The following is a 17,968-nucleotide window of genomic DNA, read 5'->3' on the forward strand; positions in this document are numbered from 1 at the left end:
GGCTGTCGGGATGACAACCCAAAAGGGTGTGGGTAGGTGTCACGGGGTGACAAGGGAGTAGGAGGTGCCCATAACTGTGCCATCAGGGCAACCGAGACAAAGGAAGGAAGTAACTACACAAGCAACACATGAGTAAAGGCGATATCAAAATAAAACAGGAAGCAAACAGAAAACACAAGAAAACACTGACATAATATATTAACAATAATAAAAGGACAGGTGGTACATCTATTCATCGACTGGCCTGTCCTTTTTTTATGTTGCAATAAGCATCCAGGCTGAACTCTTTAAAATATGTCTCCACTAGGTCGGGCATTACTTATTTATTAAATCAAACACTAACGGTGACTCAGGACACGTTCAGAAATTAGGTCCAGAACTTTACCAATTTGAACCTCTGGTCAGATTTGCATCTCCTAGAGATGAGGCCGTGGGTGGCCAACTAGTTCTCAGTCCCAGTGTGTCACATGTCGTTGTTTTGTCAAAGCTGTTCGTGTCTCAGAGATATGCACAAGATGTATGTGTCACAGGGTGACAAGGGAGTGGGAGGTGCCCATAACTGTGCCATGTGTATTTTCGTGTATATTTGAGTTCTTATAAATTATGGGTTGATATGTTTATTTGTGTGTAGATTTGGTTTGAATTATGGTTATTGTGTGCAGTGTTATTTCATATTTTGTACATGGATTTGGTTTATTTATTTATTATAATTTGTAGAGTTTTGTGCATGTCTTTTTATGTATGTGGTACAGATGTGGTTTATTCCACACATCACCTTTCCCCCCCTTATCCTCTAATCAGTCATTATTGGCCCAGCCAGCCTGCTCCACTTTAAAGACAGGTGCAGGATTTCAGAGAGGAGGAATCAACCTGATGAGATGCAGGTGTCCCAGAGGACGTGTGGCGAACCTGCCGTTCATGTGTGAGAGGGATGGCGGATTGCTGGGAGACGACCGCGTCACGCAGGTAAACAGGGAGCTGCCGACTGCCGGACGGAGCCACGCTGCCCGGTGATTGTGACTGCGGGACTGCTGACTACCGGACGGAGTCACGCCACGCAGTGATTACGCGGCTGCGGGACTGCCGACTGACGGACGGAGTTACACCGCGCTGTGGAGGAAGCCGGCTGGACATCGCCGCAACACCATGAGTATTACTCAGACTGTTTTAAGAGCGACCTAATTCAGACACTCTAGCCAGTGTTTTGTTTATTATAAGCCAGCAGCTGTGTTTTTATCCTTTTATTATCTTTTTAATTGTTTATTTGATTTTAATAAATTATTCCTGTATAAGCAGCTCCATCTCTGCTCCTTGTGTCTGAGTGGTGTGGCCCGGGGAATTTTTTATTGGGTTATTGGGTGCGACCCTGTGACATATGCACAAGAGCTTCATAGGCTGAAGACGTGAAAGTGGCATAAGTCACAGGACTTTCAAATAAGAGTTATGTCCTCTGTTCCATGTCATTGTTTTTCACTTAATTTAAGTTTGTTTTTCAACTTAAGTTTTGATTTTGTTGTTTAGGCACCAAGACTCCTTGGTTAACTTTAGGAAAAGATCATGGTTTGGGTAAAATACATGTTTGTAATGTTTGTAACATTAACCATGTTACAAGGCAAACCTCTTGTTTCTTGAAAAGGAGCAAGATTGACAACACCAGCAAAGAAATTTTGGCTACAGTGTCATTGCATTTATTGCATCTGATGTTGACAGATTTTTTTTCAGTGCTGATTTACTGGATGTAGACTGTGGGTATGAACCTGCCACTGGCTGCTCATTTCAGGCAGCTTTGTGCTTTTTTTCTGCTACCTGCACGTTACCTTTTTTTCAAAACCCATTTCACTACAAAAAACAATAGCCTCTGGATGAGCAACCTACCACATGGAAAATTTCAAGTTTTGAGGATTTGGATCGTGCAGGTCACTCTGTTCGTTTTTTGTCAATGAGTTATAAATTTTAATGACAGTGCTCATCTCCCTGCAAATAATCCCCTAAAGCAATTCCACCCGTTACTATTTCGGGGGAACACGGAGGCCGCATGTTTTGTTTAGCTCCGCTCAAGTCATCTGTGATTGGTTTAAAGAATTACAAACAAGCTAGGAGGCGTCATTAAATGACATGAACAATATTTTGGTATTAGCTACTCTGATGTCATATTTCCTGCAGAGAAGGGATGCAGTTTGGGAGATCGATGAACAGTTTCCAGTTTCATTGTGGCAACAGAATGTGACATAAGTGACCTTTAAACTCCCATTGATAAACATTACGTGCATTGTTTTGTAAAAAAAATAAATAAATAAATAAATCATCTGTGGTTACATAATATACTAACAAGCTTTAGTGCAAGTGTTAGTGAGAATAAAAATAATGCAGTTTCCCTTTCAGGTGACGTTCTCGTCAGATTGTAAATACTTTATGTCAGCCGTACTGAGACAGGCTGTTCAGAAAACTCAAACATACAGTTTTGCCAGCGCTGCACAGACATATGGTGTTGTATTAACAACAATGGTGGAGGCACTCAACCTGGCTAAGAGGTGTGAGGTTTTGATTAAAACAAGGCAATTTGTCATTGTCAGACTAAAGGGAAGAGGGAGAGCGGTGTTATGAAAATATCATTAAATCTCTGTAGTTTTGATGAATTATTGATTTGATGCGAATCTAGGTGGTGGTGTTGTGCTGTGTTTTTTTGTTTTTTGTTTTTTGTTTTTTTTTCTCCAACTAATTAATGCCATTGTTGGTCCCCATAGCAATGAGGCTGTTTAGGCTGCATGCAAGGGAGGAGAACCTTTTTTCAGCATTGGTATTTGTCCCTGAAAATACCTCAGCATTTTGTAGCAATTTATTGGTTTTGCTCCAAAGGATTTATTACGCTTTTAATAATAGCCTGAAAGCACAAACAGTCCCCACCTTGTGTCTCGAATTAGACACAACGTTATGAAAAAATTATTGCTGTTTATTGCTGATGGTTGCTCGCTCCCAGATGAAACATTTGTAAGAATGAAATGTACCTCCCCTTCAGGTTTATCCCTGTAAGAATTATATGCATCAATTAAATTAGTTTAATCACTAGATATCTAAAAGGTTTGTTCAAATCTCTATTTATTGCACGTAGAAATTTTGACATGTTCTGTAAAAAAAAAATACACAAGCAGGGATAAAAAGGGATCTTAGTGCTTTAGGAGTTTTATTGCAGCTTTTATATTTCAGAAATGGTCTCACAGTATTTTTTGGAAATTCTTATTCATATTATTTGAGGTGAAATGGGGTCATGAATGGAGGTGGGAGAAGTTTTAGTTTCCTAAATGTCCTACAAGCAGCACTACATACATATTTTTGTTATTGTCTGAAATCATTTGTATGAATGATCCATGTAGCTTTCAGAAATGGCTCATCAGGTCCACGGAAGTCTGTGGGAAATTCAGTTCTGTTTTAGGATTAATGACATTCAGAATTTAACATTTTTATAGGATATAGTCACTCAGGTATTCATATTCCTTGTCACGTTATCATTTATAATTTTTGATTGACTGCTCGTCTTTAAGAGGTGGGTGTCGTGTAGTAGGTTTGAAGGCAGACAGCAGTTGCAAAGAGCAACTATTCACCTGTGACAGAAAATGAATACTCACCCTCATTTGTTTATTTATTTATTTTTAACATTTCTGCTGCCTGTATTAGTTAGAAACAGAACTTAACACTGAGCTCAGTACACAGTTGTTAAAATAAGAGGTGGATCAGAGCAGAGAGGCCCAACCATGACAGCAGGAAGCTCATCTGGGTGTCAGCTTTGTCCTGCATCTCTTTCTCTTTGAGCAGCAACAAAGGCAATCAGGTTATGTGGCGATCTTTTAGTGGCTGGTATGGACATAAAGCTTAGTGGTAATTAAGTCTCCTACATCTAAAACAAATCATTTAACTGGTATTGCTCATGCTGTGACATACTGCGCACACTATACCATTATTTAAGTGTCTGGTTACTGTCTGCCATTGTCAGCTTCTCAACAATCCCAGTCTAAGTTATTTCTGAATGCAGCTTTTTTGGAATACATCCCCCATTTTAAATGATAATGCTCTCACTCCTAAATGGTTTCAATACATACATTGTGAGTAGCTCTGAATAAAAGGTCCTGTCAGGTGAATGTAATTTAACATCATTACGGCCTCAGTAAAGTCAGAGACGTGCATGTTCACACAACAATCAGAAATCCTGAAGCCAGGATCTTTGTACACCACAGTATCCCTGTTTCCTTTTGAGAAAACGGGAACAAACATTTTGCTGTCTCAAAACTCTTATAAGCAGCTGGGTTAACGGCTCAAATATATAAGCACTTCTGGTGAAGATTTTTGAAAGCTACCTCAAGAAACTACAAAGACAAGTCCATCCAAGTATACAAAAAAGGAAAACAACACCCCAAATATTTCTAGCAGTTGTAATTTTAGATACTCCACAGCCCAGCAAGTGACCCAGCGGACATTTGCCAGTCAAAAGGCATAACATCCAACCTAAAACTGGATGAAAAGTGATTTATTGCTTTCAGTTGTTGGGGTTAATAAAGATTCCCCTAATCTGTCATTAATTAAACTCCTAAAAACTCAGTCTTGTCTATCAAAGTTACATATTTAGAAGTGTTCTCCAGGAAAATAATCATTTACACCTTAAAATGGCTTTGATATACCAGCATTACCTCCTTAGATTATGATCTGCACCTCTTTCTCTACCCACCCATCTGCTGTTCGCTGACGCTCGAGCACTCCAGCTCACCCATGACTTTGCACACATAGTGTACAATTACTCTATGCTGCACAATACCAAGTTATAATACTGGAAAAATTCTAAAAAAGAATAATGAAACGGAAAGCCCCACCCAGTAAGCTGACAGGATCGGTTCTGTCAAGAAGTCTGAATTTGTGGTTTTAAAATTGTCATTAGTACTGTCTAGTTTCAAGTTTCACTCATGATGTGTCCTTTAGCATGTAAAAACACCATATGGACATGTTACAAGGTAAAAAACTTGTTCTTCCATCGGAGCGTGTCTGTAAATTGACATTGTGAAGCCTGCAAGTTAGTTAAAGGATTACCTTGAATCACAGCCGCATGATAGTGGCTAAAAGATCATGATCATGATCATTTCGAACAAGATTTTTTGTAACGTATTCAGTGAGTTTAAAGGCAAAAAACGATTTAATGTACTTTCGCATTTAAACAGATCACTAACTTTAATCCCACTTTCTGTAACATTCCTGTCAATATACTAATTTATTTGCATCAAAATCAGACTGGTCCTTTTTCACCGTGCATCTTTCAGACACAAATTATGAAGAAAATTGTGCCAGAACTTCTTTGCCAAAATAAAATGAATGGAACACTGAAGTAACATTAGTGATGTTATTGTTCTTGGCATTCATTTATTTATTGTGCTGCAGCTTGTGGTGTTTTCTCAGATGGATTAACAAATTACTTGGGAAGCACAGGCTCAAGTCTCATGCTTTCTTTGTAAATGATTTGTTGACACCACTTGCCCTAAGCCCAAAATACTTCCAAACAACAAATGATCTATTTTGAGGGACTATTTCGTCATCTTCCGCTCCAGACATCTGATTTTCATTTTGCCCATCTGTTCTATTGTCTTTCACTCTGGACTACAATGGCAATGCTCAGGAACATTTTACTCAGGCATCTGCTGCTGGGGTGCATGCAGAGCAGCATGAAGGTTCCTCAAAAGTGAAACTAAAACATCTAAATAGCTCTGTGGTGCCTGGCTGTTAGTTATGATATGCAGTGGAGTTTTTCATGACTGGAGCATACAATCTCACAGTCGATCACATTCATTTGCTTGAAGGACAAAATTGTGATCAAGATTAATACTGGAATAATTGTGCAGCCCCAACTCATGTGCCATACTGCTGTCACTGCAACATACGAAGGTCTTGTCTTAGTGGTGTACTTAAGCTGTCAATGGTGAGCACACTCTTTTGCAGCACGGCGTCTGCCACACTGCTCACCTGAAAGCTTTGCTGTCACTTGCTGCACCCCCTGCCATTGTTCTTGCAGTATTTCAAATGCTCCACCTCCATCCCAGAATCCAGTTGGAGGCTCTGAGTCTACCCTCCCCGAGGGGGAAGCTAGTATCTTTCCTTACCCCTGCTGTGCTGTCACATGCTTGGTGCTTCCTTGTATTGATGAGGTCAGAGATGCCAAACATCACCTCCTTATATACCCTATAGTACTTTCACATAATTATCCATTGCACGTGTCCTAGCTCGTTTTGAAGTTTACCATTGAAAATCAAATTAAACATCTCTACAAGTCAGTGTTCCCTGGGTGCCACATTGAACTGTCAGGAAGGTTGGCCTGTGAAATATGTCACCTGCTGCCCACATGATTATTTAATAAGACACAAGGTCTTGTCTCTGTTCTGTATGTGACTCAAGTGAAAGAAAGTCTTGTCTACTCTGGCTAAAGGATTCAGTTTTGGAAGAGGGTAAGATGTAGGTCAATTTCAAGACACATAGCATGTTTGAGCTATGCTTCACTAAATAAGAAAATTGGCACTGAATGTTGAGTTTTATATATTTTCAAGTTCATTAAAAAGCTTAACAATGAATATTCTTACAGTAAGTAATGTTAATGCCACTCACCCCATTGACAGGATAAGTCTTCCAGTCCAGTTCTCCCAGCACTGTCGTAGTGTCCAACAGAACCACTAGAGAGAGCAGGATGGCGAAAGAGAAAGTCATGTAAAATGGAGGAGAAGAGTTGGAGGAGTGAAAGAACGATGGTGTAAGCACAAAGAATGACAGGAGAAAGCAGAGAGGGGAAGAGAGGGAGTGCGAGAGAGGTTGGACAGTGAATTTAGAGAGAAGAGAAATGGAGGTGACAAAATAGGAAGAGAGCAGACAATAGTTATCAAGCTGTCAATGAGGAGCTGACAGAGCTGTAAAGCCCTTATCAGATTCAACCACCTATGAAATAACAGCTCTTAGGAAAGTCCAGGACAACACCAGCACTAACGGAGATCTGCCCTCCATCTAGCTGAAGTCTGGGAAATTAGTACTCTCCTTCTCAGAGGTCAGGAGTTTTCTGCTGCAGGACATCAAAGATAAGCCAAACATGAATAAAGGGGGTTGATGGAAGCGCTGTGGAAGCTTTAAATGCTTAACTAAACAAAATATGACTTGATTAACCATTACAGTTTTTAAAATGAAGACACCTATTTGAGACCAATAAAGCCATTCTGCCAGATGCTATGAACGATGACAGCCATTTGAGAAATTATATCACATTGTCGACTGATATAATTTTGACCTTTATAGCGCAATGCAGTCTTGCATAGAAATTAAACACACATTAGACTATTCTGCACAAAACTTGGGTCCAGTTTCAATTAAAGTGAGAAGTCGTGTGCAGCGCAGAAGTTGGGATGGCGGAGCAGTGATATGAGGCACATTTTTCATGTAAGAAACACATGTTTGCATCCTTTCACAGACACCTGACATGCACAGATATATAAAATTAATCAATTTAAATTAACCCAATAATAAATAAATAAACAGTCCCATGAACAGGATTAACACACAATGCACATGGTGACCTTGAACACATTAATTTGAAAGTGCAAAGTGCTACAGAGTGGAAATTATTCTCGTATAACAAGCTCATATGAAAAAATTTAAACTGTTTCATGTATGATGAGACAAAGCGCTTTGTGCCTTAGTGAATAACCAACACGGCATTGGGAAAAACGTGCTATGCCACAACAGAAATACGCGTTTTGGGTTCTTTTGGGCAGTATTTCACACTGTCTACTCAGTGATGTAGACCCACAGTATCAATGAGTGCTCTTTGTTACTTTTAAAACACAGCACAGCAAACAAAAAATAAAAATGGACGATATTCTTTTCTGCAAACCTGCACCCACTCACAACAGTTTCATCCTCCAGTCAGGAGCATTAATCAGTTAAATCATACCTATGGGGTGTCAAATCAGTCTTTCAGTGCATATTCATGCCCCATGTCCACAGGCTTCATCTCTCTCCACTGACTAGAAAAGAAAAAGCCCATCTTCCCCACTGAGTGACAATGCATGGTTCCTTTTATGCATTAAACTGTGATCACATACAAAAACTGAAGTTGACGGAATTGTTAGGAACCTTACGAATCACCTCTGTGGTCGTGGCAAGAATTTATGACTCTTCTAGTTAACAGAACAGCGTGATTGTCTAAAAAGTAACAAAACTTAGCACAGTCTGATCTCAGCATAAGTTTTTGGCTCTGTTTTTGTATGAGCATGTTAACAAGTGTTTATTTGTATGAATCCACAAATGCATCGTGCACATACAAATGTAACAATCTCCTGCTGTCTGCACTCTGGTCACGGCTCAGGCATGAAGAGAGCCATTATCTGGCCCTTGCTAAGCCCCCTGAGCCAATTTGATATGATGAATGTGCAATTTCCTTTGTCTCCACACAGCCAGTTAATTACAATCTCTATCAATAAAGTATGTCCCACTTCAGTGGTCGACATTATAGACCAAAGAGTCACATCTTCAGACGACCTGTCACTCCAGTCTACGGCAGATTTTACCAAATCTGGACTAATTTAATGGGGTTATGACTGTTTTGAGAACAAGTTCGATAACCACAGAAGATACACTTTGAAAGAGACTAAATTAACCACTTGAGTATTTACAGAGACTTCATTTAGCCTTGATTCCCAGCTGGTAATTAAGGGCTGAATTATAATAGGGTGGCCTTGCCTGCGTTCAAAAGGAGGACATAGAGAGATGTAGGGAGGGAGACTGCGAGACAGACCGAGAGAGACAGAAAGGTATTGATTTTTGACAAAATTAGAACAATCTTTCATAATCACAAGCAATGTTCAATAGCATGTTTGACAGTGGCAAACTTTTCCATCAAATCACGTCGTTGTCTGTCTGAACCTCTCTCGCACACACACAAACATACATACGTGCTAATGTAGTCTTAAAATAATTAAATCCTGCAACTATCTTTGGAGGCAGGAAATAATGACCCAAGACCACAGCAGTGAATTTGATACACAGATTTTCTCACTCCAAGAGCATGCACACACACACACACATACAACCAGTATTTATCAGGAGGCCAAATCATATTACTCTTGTCTGGGTATTGTGTCTGGAAGCATAATAATCTGCAACTGTCCTTTCCAAGCTTTCCTGACCATCGGGGTATTAAGGTGGTCACAATTAATCTATATAGCCGTAAATTGCCACTCGTACGTTTGCACCAGCATGGGGCTACAAATAAACACATCTTTAAAATTGAATCCTCAAGCTGAACAGAGTACACTGAATCCTTACTGTCACTGACCGAGTCTGTGACTTATTTGCATTGAGACTCCCATCATTGTCAGCTTAGCCGTGACACAGCAGTTTACCTGTTTACAAGCTCACTCAAACACACACACACACACACACACACACACACACACACACACACACAGACACACACAAAAACAATTATGATACGATAACTCTGCTGCAGGGAGATGACTGCTGTGCTGGTAATCTTATTAACATGGCTTGTAAAGGCCTAGTTTCAAAGTGTGAAAAAATGTTTGTGCCAGCAACACACTAAACTTATGTAGCATCTCATAAAGAACACAACTGTTAATGCCAGATCAGTGAAGGGATTACCAATAATAAACTGCATAATGGGAGGTATGACGGTAAGATCTAGGGCAGCAGAGTGATCAGTGCTTTCTGCCTATGATTGCAAAACCGTGTCCTGCATAATGAAGCGATAGCTCTACCCTTCCTTTACTTCAGACATGTTGGATGTGCATGTTTATAGGGTTTAGACTGCAGGTGCTACATTACAAGCGCTTTCATCTGAAATGCTTCCTGAAGAATTTAGTAGTGCCATGAGGCTGATCTTCTGAGAGTGGGTCCTCTTTTGCAAAAGTGACAAGTGGTTATTCCACTGATCTACAGGGGGCATTGACATGCAAAGAAATGTTGCCATGTGCTGAAAAAAAAAAAAAAAGGAATGAAAAAAAAAAACTCAAACCGGGAAAAAAGGAAGGAAACAACACGCAATTTTTTATTTTATTTATTTATTTTTTTAAAGGCCTTTGAATGTTTTATGAGGATGAAAATGCACATGTACAGTGGCTGCATCTGACCAGCTGTTTCCCTGCCTCCTGCTTTTATGCTAAGCTAACCAAAAGCATTTTGACTTATGCATCATTCCTTTAAGGAACATTTATCATCTTTGCGCTAATATCATGATATAGTTTTGAGTATTGCATAGCTTTCACTGTTGTTTTCCTTTCACATTGAGATAATTTACTCTCACCTTTGAGTCCCACTATTCTTAGTAAATAAAATTAATGCTGCTGTCTAGTGTCCACAAAGTGCACACACAATTTATTACACCAAAAGTGGGATTTTACAATATAAAACTGTCATACAACCAAATGACTTCCAGGTGTTTCCTCCGTTGCAGGTAAATATTATGTTTTCAGCAGCCGTTTGCATACAATTGCTGTACTTTCCTTTTAGTGACACCTGACTAAAACCTGGACTTCAGGGAAATGGTAAAGGTCATATATAAAATTAACTGAGAATTCTCATGTAATGTCTAGCTTTTTGAGTGCAAATGAGCCTCCTGCAGGGAGGATATATACATTACTGCATATATTTAGGTTGACAAGCACTCAGCTGTGAAACTCCCGAGACACCAACATTTCTATAAGGACAGGAAGTGGCTCTAGAGGACCACTGGGAGATGAACAATCATTATTTTCCTCATGAGTTGAAAACAAAAGTGGACAGCAGCTAGTAAATCACCTGATCCTGAACACAGAGGATGATGCTGCGTCCTTGTACTGAAAGAAAAAAAAAAACATCAATATCTGCTTAAATGCTCCTGCTGTGCTGGGATGAAATGGTCTCAGAGATGTCAGAGCCCTTCTTTTCAGATATAAAGCAGGTCAGTAGATAAAGAAGTGCTTAATGCGTTTAGTCAGTTCGGTGAATAGTTGATCGACAGAAAATTTTACTAACAATAGTTTTAATTTCTAATTTGTGTGTGAGGATTTTCTTAGAAACAGTACAAAGTATTTTCTCAAATTTAAGGATTTACTTATTTGTTAAATGAATATCTTTTATTATTTGACTGGTCAGACAAAATATCAAACTGACAGTTAACCTTTAGAAACTCCAATCAAAAGTAAACGCATAAAGTTTGCCTGTCATTTTTTGGATTAGTTAATTATCACATACTGGGTACAGTGCCACCACTCAGACTTGCTGACAGCTTTTTTTCAATGGTCATTCAGTGCAACAAAATAAAATCTCCTGAATCAATAGACTGTGTGTAAATGATGGCCATAGACTCCAGTTTGAAAAGCAAATCCAATGGGGAAGTGTCTTACACCTGCATTGTTTCTAACGGCCAGCAGGAGCTATGTCTCTGATTGTATAGAAGTCTATGAGAGAATGACCCTACTTCCCACTTGATCTGGTACCTCAGTAAACCTTTTCCTAATGAGTTTGTGGTCCCAGTTGCTAGTTTTACGACTTTTTGAAAACATCACAGTTTGCATTTTGTAATTTATGTTGCCATTTAGAGTAAAATAGAGGGAAAAGCAGAGTATGTTTTCAGGTGGGGTCACTGTGTGATTGACAGGTGACTACTGTATCTCCATTCATAATGTCCCTCAGATTCACTGCTTGCTTGTTCAGTACAGTTTCAAAAGCCTAAGACCACAATGGGCAAAATCAAAGCTTCCATCCACAAACATTTTTTAAAAATGGCCGATGCCTGCGGCTCAAAAAGCATTCCTATAAACCACAATTATAAAAGAGACAACTGTAAACCTGTTGACAGGACACCTCCAACTGCAAACAAGGTTGAGTTTTAGTCTTTGTATCATGAATATTTTATCCATGAAGGTTTCATATTTGTAAAACCCTCCCAGGAGCCTAAAATTAGTTTAATTTTTGTGGCATCATCACAATGTAAAGTCGATGGGCTGAGCAAGAATCTGCAAGATGAAGTCTGTTTTTTGGCTTTTTTTGTTTCCAGACTGAGAAGAGAAAAGGAGTATGGAATATTTTAAATACTGTCCAAAGACATGCATGGTTGGCTAACTGGTTATTCTAACTTGGCAGATGTGAGCGTCTCTTCGTTTTAGCCATGCAACCGACTAGCATTCTGGTGCAGCCCACCAATCATCCAGTGTTTGCTAGGACAAGCTTGAGCACCCTGTGAGCCTCTACAGGATAAAGCAGGTATAACTGATGTATAAATTGATGGAATTTTGTCTATTATTTTTTTACTGCCTATGATTGCAAAGAAATTGTAGAGAACAGTGGCAATGAAGTATGACATGACATTGACTCTAATTTAAAATCAAGCTGATAGTCTGGTAATCCTAAATTATTATGTATCAACACCAGACAGTTCAAATAGACTGAAATCAAAATGTGAATTGTATAAAAATTGTATAAAGTTGAACTAGAGTGGACCTATTTTTATTAGTTTGAATGCAATGTACAAATGGGCATGTAAGTATTGTATCAAAAATGAAGTGAAATGTAAGTGAATTATTAACACAGGACAAGCTGATTTTAAAAAGTGTCGAAACAATCATTTTGGGTTTATCAATTTGTCTTTCATGGGTGGTATGCTGGTGCAGTTTTTAACACTGCTGCCTCACACCATGAGAGTTCTGCATTCAAACCTGTTGAGTCTATCAGGACCTTTCTGCACAGAGTTTGCATGTTCTCTCTGTGCCTGTGTGGGCTTTCTCCAGATGTTTTGGCTTTCTCCCACCATCTGAAGACGTGTACGGTAGGTCAACTAGTGATTCTAACACTGGTGTCAGAGTGAGAATGCATGGTTCTCAGTCTCTTCATGTTAGCCCTGTGATGAACTGGTGACCTGTACATGGTGCACCAAGCCTCCCACCCAGTGTCAGATGGGATAGGCTCTGGCCCCCTGTGACCCTCTACAGGATAAGCGGCTGTAGCTAATGGATGGATGATGACTGGTGCGTCCATTCCCCACTGTCTGTCCTGGATGCTATTTGCTTCACACAGAGAAGAGCGGCACGAAGACGTGGACAATCCAATTTCTATGATCCCAATGTACTCTGTTGAGAATGCTGAGTTTGATCTAGGACGTGCAGCTTTAACCTCAGATTTCTGGCACCATATCTCGTACAGTCTATGTAAAAATACATATAAGAGCCCATTTATAAAATTCTCTTTGAGAGTAGTCAGTTGGAAACATTAGAAGCTCACCCAGTGACTGTATTTCCCATCAACCCAACCTGAAGAATATTAGTTATCACATAAACAGGGTAACCTTTGACAAAAAAGGTACCATTATTTAAACATAATGGTAATTTTCAGCAGAAATGTATCATTATTTTCAACACAATTCCATTCCTTTATTTCACTAAATGACCTCAAGTTAATCTGACCCCAAAAGGCTAAATAGCCAACACATATGCCACATACCATCTTCCTCATTGTCTCTTAGTCTAAGAGAACATGTGATTCACAAATGATTTACATACATTAGAAAACTCACTCAGACACTTTGCACCTGGCTAACATATATTTGCATGTACTCACTATATTTTAAACACCTCACGTTGTCCCCCCTTTTTTTTCCCGACGTTTCCCCTGTGTGCGTTCCCTCCTCTTCAAGCCTGTCACCACCACAGGCAGACAGGCTTCCTGTGGGGAAAATCGAGCGCGCACACACACACAAATAAAGAAATGAAGGGAAGGAGACTTTGACATTTGGCTAGTGAAAGGGCTCCTGTCATCTTTGAAAAGCGTGTCTCCCAAACATTAAACATTCAGGAAGGAATATTAAACTGACCTCTGCAAATGTGCAAAGTGGAAGATGTCAAGAACAGATTGCGTTATGGCAACCATTTACCCATGTGACTTAGTACAACTGAGGGCAGATAGCATTATTATGTCCTGTGTTTCTCATACATATGCAACTGCCCACGTGTCTGACAATGAATTCTGAAAAATGACAAATTGTTCTGATAAATGTTGTGTCAACTACTGGCCCAGCATAACAAGATCTGCATGTTTCTCAACATAAGTGTCTGTGAGGAATCGTCCATCCATCATTCTGTACACCGCTTAATCCTCACTAGGGTCATGGGGGGGCTGGGGGCTGAAGCCTATTCTAGCTAACTTAGGGCAAAGGCAGGGACGCCCTGGACAGGTCACCAGTCTACCGCAGGGCTACACTTAAGACAGACAACCATGCACACTCACACTCACACCTACGGACAATTTAGAATCACCAATTAACCTCAACATGTTTTTGGACTTGTGGGAGGAAGCCGGAGAGAACCCACATTGCACAGGGAGAACATGCAAACTCCACGCAGAAAGATCTCAGTGCTCCCACCAGGTAGCGAGCCAGCGACCTTCTGGCTGCGAGGTAGCAGTGTTACCAACTGCGCCACCTTGTGAGGAATCGTATGGACCAGAATTCTGTTTTATTTTCACATAGGAATATATGAGCTCATCGTAGAAGACAGGCAGAAATAGGCAACTCAAAAGCCTCAGTACAGCTGACAGACTTTGCCAGAGGCATGACATTTACTGTAAAACTCAGTGGTCCCTATAGTTGTGGTGATGTTTCTGTGTAGTAGATCGTCAGACCCTCGCCCAAAAGTTGGCTGATGCAGCTTCTGCCTGCATACCAAGGAGCACACAGCATGATTTTTTTTGCATTTTGATACAGTAAATGTGTATTTCAGTGCATGTGCTCATTATAAAACTGATACGTGAGTTCTACAGTATCACGGATTAGGGCTACGGATATTTCTACTGCAAACCAAACAAACTGACATTTCTGCTTCTATTTTAAAGTTGAAATGTACGTTATTGATAAATTCAGAGTAAAGAAAATATAGTTTTAAATTAAGGTTGATTAAAAAAGTTGGTAAAAACATATTAAGGAGGTGTCTGTTGCAAGCCTTCAAAAAAAAAGGAGTGATTTGGACAAAATATGAATTTAGTGAACCAACAAATACATTTTTTCACATGCATTTTGACGCAGTAAATGCATATTTATAATGTAAAATGCATGCATGTTCAAATGTGTTTTCTGTTGCCCCACATAGATCCACTGTTAAACCAACAAACTGGCATTAGAGGGGTAAAAGCAAAACACCTGAGGGAAAGCATACCTGTGCAAAGATTTCACTGCAACATGGGACCCATGTAGGATAAGAAAGGATATTAGATTCTTTAAATTTGGTTATTTTGTATGTCTTTGAACTGTAAATGGGTTTAAACTGGTTATGGCTGCAAAGACTAAATGGGACATCACTTCAGAACATTTTTGTTTTTTCAGATGTGCCTGCAAGAGGAGACTTTGAAATGATCCAGATCGGTGCATCCAGCCTCGGTGTATGTGTGCGGTTACAGTGACGCCCTCACTCACCTTGGTTTGTGGTTCCCGGGTCCGACAGGATACTTTTAAGCAAGAACAAAAACACGCAGTATTTCCCACCGGAGCACATCGTTGAGTCAGACACAAGTGCGCTCTGAACTAAAACGCTGCACAGACTCCTAAATAGATCCCCACAATGGAAAGGTATGGAGGTTTCATGAAAGAGGCTACTGAAATCTCCCCCAGTATCCAGACTCAGGAGGTCGCATCCACAAGAGTTATGTCCTTTTTTTTTTTTTCCTTTGTTTTGTTTTGTTTTCTGTTTGTTTTTTAGCCAAGCATTCCGGATACCTCCACGAGGACGCGCAGAGCCAGGCGATAAAAAAGACGAGCCATTGCGCATAAGAAAAAACAAAACAAACAAGCAAAAAAAACACCCCTATGACTTGAGATGCTGTAAGTTAAAAAAGAAAAAAATAAATCGAGGAGTAATTGTCTGTAAACCCTCGAAACAAGTCGACGACGAGAGTGAGACAAAAGTGTCCAGAAGCGAAGTTCCCAGATGAGTGTTTGTGGTAAAGTCAAGAGGCTTGTGCTTCAGTGTTTATATCCGAGAGACGGAAAATAAGAGAAATCGCGGACTTCCCGCCTCACTTTCAGCCGGCGCATCCCTCGCTGTGTCTGACTATCACTGCGTGTATCTCTCACCCCTCCTCCTCTCTTGTCTCTCCTCTCTGGATAGCAGGGAAGCTCTGGCGCAGGCTGAGGAGCCGATTCTTATATCACAAGCAGAGATTCAGGCGTCGAAGTCCGTGCGTAAAAAAATAACTTGTTCTTTATGATATTTCACCCCATTTTCTCACTTTGCATCACCTAAAATGCCTCCATCAGCCGGAATCTGCTGCGTTATTGATTTAGAGGGATGCTGGGGAAGAATATGGAGCCATTATTAGACTGTACTGTATCAATTCTGTGCTGTGATGTAGGTTATACCTGCATTGGATTATGTTGTAGGAATAGTAATGCGTCTGGAGCAGTTTCTATTTCTGGTGGCAGGGGAGGAAGGCAAGGAGACACACAGGCAGGGTCTAAGTTGATGGAGAACTGAACCCACTCAACCCTTTTACATTGTAACTGAGCTTTGGTTGAAGCACATTTTAACACTCAGAATTTCATCATTGTTTCAGACGCCTCTTACCTGTCCTAACTAATGGCCTGTGAGCTTCAGTCGCTAACACAGTAGAGGAGATGACTGTTAATAGAAGTCCACTGGGAGAACATATAATGACCTTTTGGACTCTGGAGTCGCAGCTCGGATGTTGCAGAATAAAGGCTGCTGCTGAGACTGAAGACTCACATCAGTCACTGGTTGTCTGTTTGACTGACAGCTGAAGCTATTGCTGGCTGAATTGGTAATGATATTACACAAGCAGGGAATAATGTTCAACAGTGTTACCATTAGGGTCGTGACACTCCTGTGCAGGAAATGCGCGTTGTAGATACCCAGCAAGTGTGGATGATTGAATTGTTGAGTTACAGTGAGGCAAAAAGATGATTACTGAGCCTGACTTTGGTGAACATTGGTGAAGCTCATTGGGCTGCAACAGTTTCATAAAGTAAAACACTTGTTAAAAGACAAACTAGTCTCTGTTCCAGAAAATAGTAAAAATAGGCAAATAAGTGGCATCTGAGGCTGCGTCCCACCCATGTCATTTTAAGTAGACAGCAAATGTTAATTTCCAAACTAGCTATTAAGTGAAACTTGACCCGAATATCACTTTCTTTTAGACACATACAGACATAGAAAAGGATATAGTCTTGCTTGTTGGTGCAGTTTAAAATGAGAAAGTGTTCTTGACACTGGCCCCTTCCAATTAAGATGTCAAAGCTCTTCTGTTCTCTCAGTGCCACTCATTGAGCACCGAAGAGAATGTGGTGTTTCAGCACCACGGATAGTGACACCTGCCAGCACAACAGTTTGCCTCAGAAAACGTTTTTTGCTTTGCCTGGTTAAAAATGTGTTGTGTTAAAAATAAAATAAAATAGAAATGCCTCATGTACCTTCTACATAGCATCAGTCAGTGTAACATTGGTAACACTTTATAATAACTATCTGTTATAACTAGTTAATAGATCATTTGTAAACTGTTAATTAGTGAGTTATTAACCACTTTTTAAGTGTTTGTTAATAGTTTGTTGATGATTTATAACGATGCCTTATAGATAGTTAATAAACCATTTACAAACTGTTAGTTAATGAGTTATAAATGACTTGTTAACTGTATATTAATGATTTACAGCCATACCTTATAAACCAGTCATAGATCATGAACAAGCTATTAGTGAATTACTTACTAATGACTTGCTAAGTATCAGTTAATAGTTTATATATGTTATTGGGACGCTATTCTAAAGTTGCAACTATTCCTCATTTATTCCTCATACATTAAAGACAATGTTCAACATTCTATATGTTGTATATCTTTGGTAAAATATAATACACAGGAAAGTCTATGGGTGGAAGAGGGTTGAGGTACAAAACTGTGATAT

The 17,968-nt window shown here is 39.8% G+C and overlaps 1 protein-coding gene across 1 annotated transcript in view; it reads right to left on the reverse strand.

Annotated features, from left to right (window-relative positions):
- Nucleotides 1-15,548, reverse strand: part of LOC103365297 (ephrin type-A receptor 6-like) — a 70,086-nt gene extending 54,538 nt beyond the window's left edge. Inside the window, exons 1-2 of the mRNA XM_008292709.1 lie at nucleotides 15,470-15,548; nucleotides 6,634-6,698 (exon numbers count right to left, since the gene is read on the reverse strand). Coding sequence (XP_008290931.1) covers nucleotides 6,634-6,698; nucleotides 15,470-15,548 — 144 coding nt within the window. The remainder of the gene's footprint in view (nucleotides 1-6,633; nucleotides 6,699-15,469) is intronic.
- Between the last annotated feature and the right edge of the window lie 2,420 nt (nucleotides 15,549-17,968).

Source organism: Stegastes partitus, unplaced genomic scaffold (genome assembly GCF_000690725.1).
Source record: "Stegastes partitus isolate 25-593 unplaced genomic scaffold, Stegastes_partitus-1.0.2 Scaffold19, whole genome shotgun sequence".
Lineage (NCBI taxonomy): Eukaryota > Metazoa > Chordata > Actinopteri > Pomacentridae > Stegastes > Stegastes partitus.